The sequence below is a fragment of the Oreochromis aureus genome, linkage group 6 (assembly GCF_013358895.1).
Source record: "Oreochromis aureus strain Israel breed Guangdong linkage group 6, ZZ_aureus, whole genome shotgun sequence".
NCBI classification, from domain to species: domain Eukaryota; kingdom Metazoa; phylum Chordata; class Actinopteri; order Cichliformes; family Cichlidae; genus Oreochromis; species Oreochromis aureus.
The window spans coordinates 19099894-19116480 of NC_052947.1; the positions used below are offsets into that span (position 1 = coordinate 19099894).

The 16587-nt window shown below is 41.2% G+C and overlaps 1 protein-coding gene across 4 annotated transcripts in view; it reads right to left on the bottom strand.

The window, feature by feature from the left end:
* npnta (nephronectin a) overlaps positions 1–16587 on the bottom strand; it is a 56773-nt gene that overhangs the window by 12811 nt on the left and 27375 nt on the right. For 2 of the 4 annotated variants that reach the window (XM_031752267.2, XM_031752268.2), the window contains 6 exons: positions 14786–14881; positions 7880–7999; positions 6489–6608; positions 3442–3576; positions 2181–2303; positions 525–926 (listed from right to left, as the gene is read on the bottom strand). In XM_031752267.2, the coding sequence (XP_031608127.1) occupies positions 525–926; positions 2181–2303; positions 3442–3576; positions 6489–6608; positions 7880–7999; positions 14786–14881 (996 nt within the window). The remainder of the gene's footprint in view (positions 1–524; positions 927–2180; positions 2304–3441; positions 3577–6488; positions 6609–7879; positions 8000–14785; positions 14882–16587) is intronic. The other 2 variants (XM_031752269.2, XM_031752270.2) reach the window with 1 other exon arrangement.

Here is a 16587-nt window from a genome sequence, read left to right on the forward strand (position 1 = left end):
GGAAGACAAAGAAACACCTTATAAGACTCCACAATTGGATCTAAATATGTCTTATGTCACATGATTTCCTGATGAAAGTGTCCCTCACACAACACAACATCAATCGTTTTATGACTATGTTTGGATAGTAAAGTGTAAAAGGGGTCATTTTAATAAGCAGATGTCTTCTTCATTTTGGGAGCACTGAACTTGTTTGCCAGATAAAAAGAAAAACACACTTGAAGTTAATACTGATGCTCTTTGTGTGCCAGATGTGTAAACAGACAGCTGCCTGCTAACAACTGTACAAGATGAAAATGTAAATTTTGTTCTTATGGCTTCCTCCGGTAAACATCTGGAGGAAGCACATCAAACTGTTGTGCTTTTTTAATATTTCATGTGTATTCGCTTAAGAAAAAACAATATCTATACCTATAACTCAAAAACTTTGAGTATGTATCTGAAAAGGGGAGGAAGCTGTCACAATGGCTTTAAATCACCTGTTAAAACAAAACAACACAGTATTAAAGCAAGAAGCCTCTTACTGTGAACATCCCCTCTCTGCTTGGTGACCTCCTTCTGGATGGTATTGTCCACTGGTGTGACCGGTGGCAGTGGCAACGGTGGTCTGGTGGGAACTGCTGGTCTTGGGATGTAAGGTTTGCGAGTGGGTACCGGTGGCTTTCGGGTGGGTATGAAGGGCTTTCGGGTGGGTATGAAGGGCTTTCGGGTGGGGACCAACGGCTTGTGTTGCGATGGGGTCACCCTCGGGCGGGGCGCCTTGGTTGTAGTTGTGGCGGCTGGCGGCAATATAGGGAAGATTATCTTTGGAGTGACTGGTGGGCGAGTGGTGGTGGTCCTCTGCTGATCCAAGTCTGGGATGTGGTTGTGATGATTTGGAGGCACTTTGCCTGGTCTCGGGGGGTCAATAACCACTTTAGGGATGGCTGAAATAATAAGAAAATGCAGATGGAGCACTGAAATATGAGCACTTAAGAGTTAATGAGGCATACATTTACAGACTAACTGCAATTATTAGCCTCACTTTTTTGAAGAAGAGGGCTTTACTTCATCTACTGAGACTTCTGATAACCATTACCTAAATGTTAGCACTCTAAAACAAATTGGGTGTCTCCAATCGCACTGAAAGCAAAAACTCACAGCTGCAAACGAAGCTCATAAGTTCACATTCGCTCAAAGTTACAGGACTTCACAAGCCGAACCATTAAGACAGCCCACGTTCAGTGAACTCCTGCTCTTTGAAAATCGATCTTGCTTTCTTATCATGTCTTTTTTATCTGTCCGTGCGGTCATCTTGATTAGTAATTCTTTGTATACTCATAGCCAGAGGCTTCGCAGCATAAGGCTAGAGCTGCTTGGAGTGTATGGAATGATTTCTGCACTCAGACAGGCTCCTGTGCCCCGAAGATCACCCTCACTCATGTCATCAAAGCTACGCCGCCTTTTCCTTTGTTGCTGCACACATTGTTCAGGAGCAGAGACACAGATTGGGGGGTTGGCTTTCTTTCTTTTTTTTTGGAGGGGGTGATAGTGGCAGCTTCCTAAGGATTTCATGAGTGAAGAATGAGAGTGGACAAAGGCTAAAGGTTTGAACTCTGTTATTGCCTTTTCAGGTTGCAGGCGACTTTGATATGTGATACATGAATAGGATATTGCAACGTGACTCCCTGAGCACTTGCGGCTCACACCCTTTGGGCAGGACGGCGGGGTGAAGTATATGCAGCAGGTTCCAACTTTGCTCTGTGGAATGCCACATGAGTCCATTGGTTAAATAACTGTGGAGAATAAATGACTCTTTGTCCACTGAGCTGCTGTAAAAAGTGCAGACGCACACTGTAATGAACTCTGTGTCAGTAAGCAGAATGAGACCAACTAACAGAAAAAAAAATCACTCTTCTTTGTGTCCTTATTACCCCAGCCGCATGTCAAAAAACCAAGTCAATCTGGGCACATGCGATAAAGGAGCAGGGTGAGTCAAGTAATGACTGACAGCTATTACAAAGAAAGGAATTTCAGTCCAAGCTTTGTGCTTGCAAGCCAATTTCTCCCTCTCTCCCTGCTTTTTTTTCCCCAAGCACATTTTTTTAAAGACACAGGCAAAAAAAACCCCCAAAAAACTGAAGCCCTGTTCCTTGTTGCTAAACTGAATATTAGTCCCGGGGTTTTCTCTCAGGACTTACGTTTACAGTCGTGGCCCATCCCCCTGTAGCCGTCTTTGCATTTGCACTTGTATGAGCCCGGCGTGTTGTAGCAGGTGGCAAAGCTGCTGCAGTGGCTTTGACCTAAAGAGCACTCATCCACATCTGAAAGATAATGGAAGCATAACAACAATCAGCTCCTGGGTGCAAGTGCAGAAAGCTTAAAACATAAAAGCAGAATATCAAACGCTAATTGCTTCACATCCACATGAAGGAAGGCTCAAAATTTATGTCGTACCGTTAGTGAAAGAGTTCAAGTGGATAATAGTCAACCAGAGGAAAAATCATCACGAAGGTTGTTTTAGAGTATAAGTCTTCCCCAAGATACAGAGATGTGCCTTTTAGACATTTAAAGAGCACCTGCCAAGTTGCTCTTGGCCTTTCTTTAATCTGATCAACGTGATAATTTTATTCAAAAGCAGATAAAATAGGACAGGAATTGTAATTGAGGCTAATGTGTATTTGTTTTTCACATTGTTGGTGGTTAGAATTCATAAGCATGATACTAACAATTAAAAATCCACCTTTTGAATGTTAAAAGTTTATTAAATTGCCATATTACTAAGTTTTTTTAGTCTCTGTTTTTCTTTCAGTTGAAAAATACAGAAAAAGAAAGTATGCACTTACTGCATCCATGCACCTTGCAGTCATTGAGTCGGCCATGAACTTCTCTATATCAAAATATTCTAAAGTTAAATGTGAGGCCATCTGTCTGACAACTAAAACTGAAAGATGCAACGGGAATACGATCCAGTGTTGCAAAGGCAAAGATTCCTCCATAACCATGTGAGATATGGTCAAACAGAAAATAATGGCTTCTACAAGTTACATTTTAAAATGCAATTTTTTTTGTTACTGCATTGTTTTCCCTTTGCAAAGTATCTACTGATGTAGTTGTTACACTGAATCGTGTTTTTTAAACTGATTGTTTTACAAGTAACCAATTAACCTACAAATAGTAAATCACAACGGGCCTGTTAAATGAGAGAGTGGTTGAAAATCGCATTAAATTAAAATACTAAAGCAAAGTTTGTCACATTGTAGTATCAAACGTGGATTTCTGCTACTCATCTCTGCATGTGTGTTTCTTTTCTTTTCATCAGGCTCCTTCATAAGCAGTTCAAAAACAAAACGTGCATCACTAAAAATACCTTGGCTTAAATTCAAGCCACCTCAGCGCACCTTTGACCTTTGTGTGAGTATTGCGAGTCGAAGCCTCACACCAGAGGCGCTGCCACAGTACCTATGCACTGGTATTTTCCGTTGATGTATTGCAGGTCGAAGCCTTCGTGGCATTTGCAGATGTAGCTACCAAAGGTGTTGATACATTTCCTGAACCTGGGACACACTGCTATCCCTGCTGCACACTCATCCACATCTGCAAAAGAAAGAAGATTGAGAAATTGAGGAAAATGCTCAGATAAATGTCTATAATGCATTAAATAAGAAGTGCACTCAAAATAAAACAACGTGATAAAAAAAAAAAAATTGAGATTAGAAAGCGTAATTGAATCTAAACTAAACATTACTATTCATGCCGGAACACATGTTCTTCATCCCTGCTTAGTATTCATTTATGAACAAAGCTCCTTTTACATTCTGCTCAGCAAGCGGAAAACAACACACACTAGCTTGTTTCATTATTTAAAGACTTTTTCCAAGTGTCTCTGTTGATCACCTTTACAGGCATGTGATCATTAATATTTAGACGCTGGGAGCCTGAAAGCATTCGCCTTAAAATCTTTAATTTATTTGCAGCATAATGCAGCTGAGGTGCTCAGAAACTGTTGTTTAAAATAACCTTAAAACCACTAAAGACACCTGGACCAGCTGGGAAAACAAGCGAGAGCGGTGAGTGGGCAGAGCTCTTCCCATCCCATTAACAACTACTGCTGAGGGTCTCATCAGCGAGGATCTTAATCCCAAACTGCTTCAGTGGAGCTGCTTAATGGCCAACAGTTGTGGATACATCACTGCCGTCACAGCAAGGGCAGACGTGGATTATTATATTTGAAATCAGAAAGTAAAGTAACTGCATCTTTATACAGAGTAAAAAGCAAATCAGGTTTACCCCATTTTCACACTTACAGATTCTATATCAGCAATGTTTATGTTTTAAAATGTGCTGAAAGTGACAGCTTCTGTGAGAAGCCGACTTTAATCAGATGGTGTTTCAGTCAAATTCTGTCACTGAGCATAACAAGTCGATACCTTCATCCAGTGGATCATGAGACATCCTTCTTCAAGGATTCCTGGCCTAATTCACTTTTAGTAAACAAACACTGAAGCGTGTGGAGTTTCCTAAAACAGCTGCAGTAGTCCTGCTGGAGCTATTATGTTCCCATTTTGAATCAATTCATGCATTTCAGTCGCTGCCAACGCTTTAAACAAAAACAGAGAATGGCAAATTGGATAAATATATATGGTTTATAATGACTGATTCATACAAACCTGTACTCATTCCTGTTAAGGTTACAGAGAATTTCAGTTCAACTAAAACATCCGACACATTACGACGCACCGATCGCAGCGTTTGTGCACTGTGAAACATGTATGAGAGCAAAGCTACAGATATGAGCAGCAGTGAGCTACGATCCCATTTCCACAAAAGTTGCAACACTGTGTGAAGTAGTACAAAGGGAATGCAAGATTTTCTAGTCATCCCAGTGCTATATTTTATTGAATATAGTACAAGTACAACATATCAAATGGACTTTTTAAGAATATGCGCTCATTTTGAATGTTATGTGCTTAAAAAAACAGATTCGACTGACAGTGTTTCATCATCTCTTCCTCATTAAAAACCAATAGCTGTAGTTTTTAGTGTGAGATGTTTCTCATGATGTTGATATGTAGCCCTCCTTTGTTTGTTTAGGGTTTTTTGTTTCATAAAGTAATGTGCCAAATGTTTTCAGTGGGTTTGTGTTAGCAGAATGTATTTATTTTTATTTATCACTTTCCTCATGCTGAAAAATGTCTTCAAATGTCGACATCATATTGTTTCAAAACTTGTACACAGTGCATTGTATTAATGGTGCCTTTTCAGTTATTTATGACATATGCGTTAACGCCAGCACCCCATACCGTCATAACTGCTTTCCTTCTTAGCCTGGAGGACACATCATTTCCAAACTCAAATTTTGAATCGACAGACCACAGGGTAGTTTTTACTCTTTACCTCAGTCCACTCTGAATGAGCTCAGGCCCAGAGGGTTGTTTATTTCATGCTACAGTTTTCAGTTGCATTTTGGGGCGGCAGCGATAAACTGTGTTTACTGACAATGCTTTTCAGAATTGTTCCTGAGTCCATGCATAAAAGTGTCTGTTTTAAATGCAGTGCTGCCTGAGGGCCTGAAGCTCACAGACCTTTAGTTCATTTTTGGCCTTTTCTCTTACATCGGTAGATTTTGTAATTTTACATTAAGAAAGGGTCTTCTTAAGTTATTGAACCACTTGCAAATTCAGACTTTCACACCCTTCTCCATTTTTACGTCTGACAGACTCATCTTCTCTTTTTATATCCAGTCATGCTACTAATCAACCTCATGAGCTGCCAGATGCTTCACTTCAGTCTCTGGTTCCTAGATGGAATCACGTCCATGAGGATGATTATACAGCTTCCATAAAACTCTCCACGTCCAGAGTTTACTGTCGTAACACCTGTGGTAGGCAAAGGGTTCTGTCCCCTTCATAATTCTTCATGATTCATGTCTGTGCTATTTTAGAAAACCACCCCTTTAGCCGCCCAGCAGTTAAGTGGGCCTATAAGGCAGCATAAAGGGGAACAGCCTATAGTGAACACCCTGTGTTTAAACCTGACACAGGTTAACTGCCTCAACTGCCCACCTCATCTGTTAAGTTACCCCTCTGAGGAGCAGTGTCACATAAAATTGGCAGTAAAGGCAGATATGTGGGATTCTCTCGATCGCATTCCTGCTGTAAAAGCAACAGGAAGCAAACAGAACTTGGTCGAGAAGGACTGACGATGAAATCAAAGTTATTTGCCGTGAAGCAATTTGGATGAATTCAACTTTGATGAGTTGTTTGCTTTGAGGATTTGTGTTCGAGTGGCTAAACTGCATTTGTGCTGCCAGTTTCTTTTCTTCCTTTGCCAAAATAGTTGCCTTTGATTAGCAAATTTAAAGGCTGAGAAAAAACACACAAACACATACTCACACACAAACAAAAAAACCCACTTTTTTTTATGATGATTTACACGCTGCAAGTCGCTCACAGATAAGAGTCGCTCAGCTTTCAGGCATGTGGAGATATATTAAGACCGGGACGTACCCACACAGGTTCTCCCATCCGGAGCCAGCTGTAGCCCCGGCGACGGACACTGACATCGGACCTCTCCTTTCAGCACCTCGCAGCCATACTGACAGTTGGCCATACCACAAGTGCGAGCGTCTGATGGGTAAAAGAGAAACACGGCACACATTAACACACTGGTGCCACTGGGGAGTACAAAGGGAGAAGAGTTTATGCCATTCTCACCTACACTTTTTTTTTACTCACACCGACACACACAAAAACACGTGCGCGCTTCTTTTCCTCCAGCCACTTTATAACAGCCAGGCCACTCGCCTGCCTTTTCTGATATTAGCCAGCTTGACCCTGGGGTGCTGCCAGCGGCACAGCACTCACTCTGCCATTATTAGACTTCTCTGCTGTGCAGTTGCCATGTGCTCGCACCTTAGCTCCAGCAATCTTTCCCCTGCCCACTTTTATCCTTTGTTACAGCCAAAGATTGATAATCCATCCCCCCCCCCTCGATATCAAAGCAACAGCGTGAGGCATGAGGGTTGTTGAGACGTGCCGGGCAGATCAAGAACTTCCAAAAATAATAACGTAATGAAACAGATTTTCCTCAGCCTGTCTTGATAACAGTGGACTCTAAAAAGGAAATTAAAAGTGAGGCTTTTGCTGCCACTGCCGGCACCCTGGAGTACAGTCTGATGACTGAGGCAGGCCGGGCTGATTAAATGCTACAGTGATCTATTGATCAAAGGGGAGAAAGGAGGAGCAGCAAGGTGTTAAACGGCATCATGCTATCATTAGACAACAACACCTAGAATAATTCCAGATTGCCTCAAGTGTTACGCGATTTAGACTTTAAAAGGTGGGGAGTGAATTTTCCCCTCGTACAAAAGAACTAATTAAAAAGAGGTATCGGGAGTCATACAGTCCTCAAGTGGAAACGTGCAGGGAAAATAGTTATCAGCTGGGAAACAGAATTTACAGGGAGACATGTTCAGGCATCAGCTCACATTCTGTGGACTACCTCGGGGCAAACAATAAAAAAAAACCTTAAAAAAAAGTGCACATTCACTGAAGGGTCTGTAGATTGTGTTTCTTTCATATTTTTCATTTCAGCCCTCAAAGGGTTCTTCACAGGGGTTCTTTAGACTGCAGAGCTGCTATAATGAAGCGGATCAACACGGTGTTTTAATCAAAACAGTCTATCAAAGGATTGTGAGACTGCTGACAGGGGTACGAGTGGGAAATACATTTCGTAATGATATCAACACTGTGTGCTGTAGAAACACATGGATACATTCAGTGAAAAGAGGAATCTTTCATGAGGAGAACACAGACAGGGAAAGGAAATTTCCAGCTCTCAGGCTGTATCACAGAGTGTTAACAATCAAAGTGTGTGTGTGCAAGAGAAACAGGCTTACTTCCACAGGTCCCGTCAGGCATCAGCATGTAGCCATTCAGGCAGTAACACTTGTAGCTCCCATACGTGTTCATGCACCTGTGTTTGCAGGGCCTTGGCTTTAGCCCGCACTCATTCAGGTCTGCAGACAGAGAGAAAGACAACTTAAATCACCCAGGGTACAGAGAGACAGAGGTCCTATAAAGAGGTGAAATTAGTCACGGGGCAAAGGTGGAAGAGGTGAGTCGTGTCAGACCTCACTTGTCCATTTACGTGCAGGTATGCCGGCTCCATCTGACGTGACTGCGTGTTAACGTGGTTGTTTTTTAAATGGGATGGGGGTATCTTCAAGGAAGTGAAGCGTTTCTGTGTTCTGACAGGCCCAGAAATCGCCCTTTTGATGATTAAGCCAGTAACAGCATTAAACCTTTGCATCACCTGCATGTGATGAAGGATATGATTAAACCCTATGACTTTCCACCACTTTGTGAGGTTTGCCAGTTCTCCATCTGGTATTCTTTGATGGATACATTTAATTCTAGTGTTTTTATGTGGACGTGAAGGTAGAGAAATCTCACCCACAGTAGCCCGTGAAAATCTTATTAGAAAACGATGCTGTCTGGGCTCGGAGTAAGGAGCACCCCTGGGAGAAAAGAATATGCTCTCAGCTCAACACCTGTCAAATGCTTATGCAAATTCAAGTCATTATGCCTTTTTCAGAGCAGACATTTTGACGAGTCAAACAGAGCTGTAACTAATGACATTAATGATGTCTTCCTTTCTTCCATGTATTTTAAATCCCAGGGCTCTGGTGCATGCTGCCTCACTGGGATGACTTACTGACACTCCAAAATGTAACAGAGCATTGCCAAAACCATTAAAACATTGGTTACACCTGTGTACCTCCTGTTATGATAAGACAAAGTGTGCAAAGTACGTGCAAAGTTTACAGTGGCTCAGGTAAGTGAATATATTTAGGTCTTCATATTACCTTTAAATGACATATTTTGACATCTCATAGCATAAAAAACTAAAGACGATGATTTGTTTTCATTAGTCTGTTTCAGGTCATTGCACACACTGCATCTTCAGACCAACTTAGTTGGATATGATTAATGTAATAATACCTACAGTCAGCTGGAAAAGAAAGTTTTCTCCAAACTCTCTGCAGTCGAGTGAAAACTAAGTACACCCCATGGTTCAGTAGCTTGTAGAATCACCTTTAGCTGCAATAACTTAAAGTAATTGTTTTCTTTATGGCTTTATCAGACCCTCGTGTCACAGTGGAGGAATGACCGACTCTTCTTTAAAACGTTGCTTCACTTCATTGAGGTTTGACTGGTTCACTCGTCTGGGCTTTGACTGGGTCATTGCAACACCTTGATTCTAGCTGTCAGAAAGATGGCCTCATATTTGAGTCTAGAGTACTTTGGTATACAGATGAGTTCATGGTGAAGTCAATGACTGCAAGGTGCTCAGGTCCTGTGGCTGTAAAACGAGTTCAAATCATGACCATTGTGGTCGACAGTTAGTATGAGGTTTTTCTGCCAATATGTTTGGTTTTCACCAAAACTCTTGGTGTGCATTACAGCCAAACATCTCCACTCCACAAGGACGTTGTTCAAGAAGTCTTGAAAAAGCCATACTTGTTCAGCTGTTTAGATTGTACTATTATGAACTGTTAGCATTTAACAGGTCTCAGTAGAGTCTGAGACGTGGCTCTTGGAGCGTTTGCAGTTTTATGAGCATTGTGCGGTCTGAAGTGTGTGTGTCAAAGCAAATGTGACATCTTCCCAAGCATGCTGTTAACACATACCTGAATGCTCCAGACCAACAAATTGCCAAAACTTCTGCTTTTATCGAGGTGATCATGCTATTCAATCATCAGATAATTAGTACATTTGCTGCTTCTGTTCTCTTAACTCCTGTGGAAGCAGTAAGGGGGGCACTTACTTCTTTAACAGGACTACATAGGGCTGCATGAAAACTTTTTTTTCCCGACTGTATATATTTAACATCAAATCAAGTGTTGTGTCTCAAATTGCACATTTCTGCACTAACACTTTTTACTTTGAATGCATAGGAAGAGTAACATTCAAAAGTTTGGGCACATGCATTCCACCAGACGTTCTCGAATGGTGTGCTCATTACAGTCAGAAGCTGACTGCACAGTACTGTATGTTTGCCACCTTTTGTGGTGGAATACACAGCAGAAAGGATGGATTTTCAGCCAGTAGTAGGAGGATGGTGATGCCAATAACTGGCTACCTAGCACTTTATGCTATTTAGTGGTTACCTCTTTCATTATTTTAAAAACTTGGTGCTACGTTTTGGTCAGAAGTTTTGTAAAATGCATTGCCAGCACAACAATGATGGTCAAATAATCATCATTTTGAGGCACTACATTGGTGAAATTTATGGACTATGTAAGTAAATCCATAGTCTATTAGTAAAAGTTTTCAAATGAAACACAAGCAAAGGCTTTTAACAGCTGTCTTAAATAAGGGAAGGTCTGTTTTTATTTAGTCCACTGAACAAAGAATAACTATTATCTGATACAAAGTGACAATCATAACAATTATGTAATGCACTCAAGCTTTCATTCCATTAAAGAGGCTAAAAATGATGGCAGATGAAAGGACTGAACTGTCTTTAGGTGAAACACGAACAGAAATGTCATAATTACATCATGTTTTCATCATTTTCTTTTTTTTTTAGCGGTTTGAGGTTTGGCTCCTCTTTTTACAGCTAGTAAGAGCAGACTGTAGAATAACTGCCACCAACAGTTTATCAGTGAACTCAAACATAATATTTGCAGTAACTTATTGGATGAAAAGGCCACATTGTTTCTGTGTGTTAACCTGGCTGTTAATGTTATTAGCAACACAAGTGCTTTTTATGCTGCGTCACTGTAAGAAAAACCTCTTGTTGCTTTCTTAGTGGTCTCAGACTTTGATGCTGTAATTGTTATTTGCTGTGTGCGCTCAATAATTTATGCAAGAAATTCTTTCTGCACTCCCACTTTTAGAAAGAGGGATTACACTAGCCTGCAGTCATGCAGCTCAGATGTGCAAAGAGTTTGCTTTAAATCATGTTTTTCACCTAAAGTAAGTTTTAGGAAAGAGTTGTCTCATAAAGGAAACTGTGTCACTCTTTCAGAGCATCATTGAACAGCTTGTCTGGTTAGAGTAACCAGATAAGCCTTTTCATAGTCCGGGCTCTTGCTTACATCCTTTTAATAACTTGGAGAACTTCAGTGCTTACAAGGAAGAATACATTCTGTTTGAAGTCTAAGTTTTATTGACCAAACAGGCTTTGGTTGTATACAGGTAAGCAGTCTGTGTGAAGTGAAAAAGGGATTGCGTTTAGTGAAATGTAATATTGAAACCACTGGTTATTGCCTGAAGACAGACTATCTTTAGATAAGCTTTTCAAACAGGTTGCTTCTGCTTTGGTTAGCATAATTTCACATGTGCAGAGCGCTGAAATGCTTATGGATTTTGATGGAAACAGGGCTTATGTTTGGGGCTAAGTGTTTCTTCATATATCACCTGCACCTCGTTTAAATGTGACAACTTTGGAGTGCCAGAACCATAAAAGGGAAAATCCAACTTGAAACGGTACCAAAAATCCATCACACTGGAACGATGACACACACTCCAAGCAATATAAATAACTATGAATACCACTCTCTGTGTCTGTGACACAGAAGAAGCATCATAAAATAGATTTCATCTCACTGTGTGGCACATGAGCGCTCATCTTGGCTTACTGCACTTTAAATGGCGCCGTGTTTAGCTCTATGGACATATGTAGGGCACATTCTTTGAGAGCCACATACCTCCTGCATTTAAAAGATGCCACAGTTTAATTTGGATGAATGATTGAGCAGATGCCCAGTTTGTATATCTACAGACTCCTGTCTTCTATTAATGAAAGCTTCTGGTCTACTAAAGTCAAACTGGCTGAGTGATCAGTAAATGTGTCAGAAATTTGGACAGCCTGCTTAACCTTACGATGTGCTGCCAGACTTAAAGTCGTGTTCCATGACCATAAATTCTTTTAGATATATAGGGGTCAGTTTGTGAATGCAGCTGTCATGCTGGGGTGACATATAAATCATTTAAAACATTACTTTCACTGTCTGAATGAGTAGAGATAACAAGGAGCAGACTACTTACTGTTATAAAAACATTCCTCTACATGTAAGGCAAGCTAAATGTTATTAGAGTTAAGCAGGGCTGCACGATTAATCCAGTTTTAATCTCGATCACGAGTCTGGTTTCCCACAATTAAATCAGCATCACTGATTGATAATGAAAATATGTGCTCTGGCAATAAAAGCCTGTTCCCTGCAATGTACAAGATCACATTAAAAGCAGGTCATTAGCCGTTGTTTGGAAATACATTTTAGTGATTTAGTCCTGTATTATTGGGTCTGTGCTCCAACTCAACAACACAACTAACTTATTCAAAACACATCTTTGTCTGCTGTACAATGAATGTAAAGACAAAGAGTGCGGTGGTAACTAATGGGAATCATCCAGCACAGACTCAGAAGTCCATAAAAAAAGCAGGCCTGTGCAGCGCATCTGGTCATCCATCAAGCTGAAAAAGACAACCTGAAGTCACCAACAAACACAGTCAAATTCCATTTAGCTAAAAATATGTGTCCACTACCCATTAAGGCTTAAGGAAACTGGTCAACTGTATGAAAGTGGAAAAACCTGCACTATAGGCAAAGAGAGAAATAGAGTTTTACTATATGCGTTTTATTCACATCTGTCATGTAGGTAACCATAATGGAGAAAAAAAAAAGTGCTCCAAGGCTCCAAAGGCTTAACTGGCAAGTGCTTTTCACTGGGGCAGATGCAAGATCAGGACCAACACAAAGGGCTTGCCTGGGCACTTGGTTTTATTGCAAAATAATACAACAAGTTTATTCTAGGAGCAGTATAAGACGAACAAGTGCGTAATTGCTCTAAGAGTCGACCCTGATGAAGAATGTGTTGGTTTATATTCTTTCCTTCTAGGAAATGCACTCGGGTCAGATGAATAAGGCGTTTGGATACAAACACCTCATTTGTATGCAGAGATGTTTTAATTAACATGAATGCAGCACAAGGCAAAGGTGAAAGCATCGCCCTGTGGACTACATTTTGTGTTAGCTTTGTTAAAAAAGAAAAAAAAAATGAATATTTTTTCTCTAAGATATGCACTGAATTTAGGTAAATAAAGGAGGACTCATTTTATTTTAAACATTAGCAGGAATGCAGCAGAGCATGGATGTGAAAGCAACGTTAAGCTTACATGATCATTTCAGGGGTAAAATCAGTGAATAATCACAACAAAAATGGTGATATTTAAAATAATGGTGATAATAATTTTGCCCATAGTCATGCAGCCCTAAAATGAATTTTTATTTTAAAATTTGATCTAAATATTTCAGATTTCTGATATGAATGAAATGTCTTTGCAAATATAAACTGATTGTCTCCTTGAGATAACATTGCAGATTCCCAGTTTTCATTTGCGTGCATAAAAAAGGTTCTACAGAGAAGCAGTGACACAGGTGCAGTGTGATGACTCTTAATATTACACAGCGCACACACAGCAGGTCTTGCTGCCCACTGCAAACTGAATTTGTTCTGCTATTTTTGTTCACCACATGAGCATAAAGCTCACTGCTTTTTTTCCCCTCACTTTTCAAACACCCGTACAAACTGACAGTCTTTCTGCCGCGATATAAATTATTCTTAGTTTTTTTTACGGAGCGAACCACGTCAAAATGATTTGTCCTGTCCTTTGTCAGACAGGAGGCTTAGCTCCGCTTACTTCACCCACAAGATAATGTCCACAATACTCACACCTGCACACACACGTGCATGCACGCACATCACTGTTGTCCAATTTTTTATAATTAACACTGTCAATCCTGTTTCTTTTTTTTCATAGCAAACAGTTTTTGCACACTCATTACTGCGATAACAGAAAACCATAGCAACACTGTCCATTGTCAGCGTGAAAGAGGAAAAAGGTCTCCACTTGTCCGTTGCACTGAAAAACAGCTTAAAAATGTAAATGAGGGATTATTGAAATTCTCACATTCTCAGACAGTAGAAACTCTGTGAGCATCAGCACAAGCAACGCGCAAGATACAGCCAGGCTCTCATCTACAGGCAAGACCAAGAGGACAGACAGAGAGAGAGAGATGGAGAAACAGACAGATAACGCACAGATATGACCACCAATTCATACTTCGACATGGCCCCAGGACTGCAGAAACCTGTGAGATAGCAGAGGTGGAGAGTCCCTCTGGGGTGTTCACTGTATGGTAAATGAACTGCTAAGACACATTTGAAGTGATGCAAAATGGAGTGATTTATTGGGTCAGTTCCACTGAGGTGTGCTACATTCCCGACACACCTCTATCACTGACAGGGAGATTAGCAGGGGCCTTTTTCTTGGGGATATGCTCGTCTTTAAAGGAGACAACACTGGTTGGAACTCAAGGCCTTGTTCTAGCGATGGAGAAGCCATGAGTGCTGTGTCCATGTCGATGATGGTTTGAAAAGCAAGGAAGAGCTATTTGTTCCAGGCAGTCATGGTGCAAATGAGAAAGAAGAAGAAGCAGGGAAGAGAAACTCATGATGGTTCTTCTGCACAGAGAAACTGTATTCAGGGTAGAAGGGATAAAGAAAGGGAGGGGAGAGTGGTAAAAACTGCAACATGCTTGGCACTCGTGCTGTTTTTCTTCTGCTGAAAAGCTGCTCTTGGGATGTGCCTCCTCTGCCAGGGACAGAATGAAAGCAGGAAGAAAATAACTGGGAGTGACATTCAGTCCTCCTTAGGTCACATTGTGCAGCACCATGCATGTTGCCAAGGGGGAAGAAGAGAAGCTGCCGAGGGGAGGTCGATCGAATCTCACCCTCCATCACAACTCTCGCCGGCTGATGGTCCACGGGAAGAAAGATAGGAAGGTGACTGGCCCACACTGGTGGGGTTAAATAGTCCAGCGCCTCTTCTTTAGACAAAAGAAAATGGGTTAGAGAGGAGGAGGGGAGTGGGAGGAAAGGGAGTGGAGGGTTTGATTGACATGAAGTAGTAAAGGGTGGAGAGTGAGTGAGGAGAACAGAGGGAGAGGGAGAGAGAGAGAGAATTTTTTAAAAATGAACCAACCAATGGATTAGGACACCTCTGACCACGCTACATTCCTGGAAAGTAAAGAGGAACATTATGCAGCAAAGAGGATTACACTTGTGGGAATTGGACATGAGCTGAGTATCAGGGGGGAAAAAAAAGGGCACATGGGAGAAACAGCAAAAAGTGGTTTTGCATCTCCTGTCCTCCTGTCCTCCTGCCCGCTCGTCTCTTCTGCATTCCCTTTTTGTCACAAGGGTGAAATAGGATCTGAGAGAATTACAGTATCGCACAGATTCAGAGAATCCCTTCTCAATTTCTGCCCGGAGTTTCAAAAGTAGACAGGAGTTACATTTAAAGAGACAAATCACTGCTTGACTGCAAATGCTTCAGCCTCAGGAATTTCAGCCCCTCCCCTTCCTGCCTAACCATCTATCATTCAAGCAACCTTTCCTCCGGCACTGAGCTAACAACAGCTATTGTTAAGTGACAGGAAGACGATACAACTAGCTCCGACTGTTTCTGCATGCTTCACATCATCCGAGCATTTCTCGACCGAGGAATACAAAAATCTAAACTGAGAGGTTACGCAAGCAGCCGCACTGCCAACTCTGCTTAAGACAGAAGCATTTATAGCTGAACTTTTCTGTAAATAGACACGATGAACGGGCACTGGAAGAAGAAACAAACCTTCACTACAAAAATAATCTGTTTTCAGTTTGTCTTCATTTATAGACAAATGGCATGCAGCTGTTTTTATTGGAACTAGAGATGTAGAGATATATCATTACTGATAATAATCATATTTTAAAGGTTTTGGAGAATAGATCTCTAATAAGGCTGTAACTATGTGCTGGACAGGAACATAGTGGGCGGCTCCAGTCATAAAATGGGGAAAAACAAGAAGAATAAACCCATGAACAATTTAGCTACTGAGCTACCACCTCAGGGTGTAGGTGCCTGTACTGCACCCACTGGCCACTTTATTAGGTACAACTTCCTAGTACTGAGTTGGATGACCTGCTGCTTTCTGAGATTCAAAAAGGTGCTGGAAACATCAGGTTAACATGATAGCATCACACAGTTGCTGCATATTTGCCAGCTGCGCATTCACGATGTGAATCTCCTGTTCACAAAAGCATTATACTGAATTGAGAGTTGGCGACAGTGGAGGTCATTCGAGTATAGGGAACTCATTGTCATGTTCAAGAAACCAATTTGAGATGATTTGAGTTTTGTGACAAATCATTATTGTGTACCCATCTTGTGATGCTGGGAGATAGGTATCAGCAGATGGCTACACTGCGGTCATAAAGGGATGGACGTAGTCAGGAACAATACTCAGGTAGGCTGAGGATCACGATGTAACAAGAAAATATCCCTCAGACCATTACACCCACAGCCTGAACCATTGATACAGCGCGGGACTCATGCTTTCATGTTCTTTACAGCACATTCTGACCCAATTATCTAAATGTCTCAGCAGAAATCAAGACTTATGAGACCAAGCTATGTTTTTTCCGTCTTCTCATGTCCAAATTTGGTGAGCCTGCGTGAACTGTACCCTCCGTTCCCAATCTTTAGCTGAGT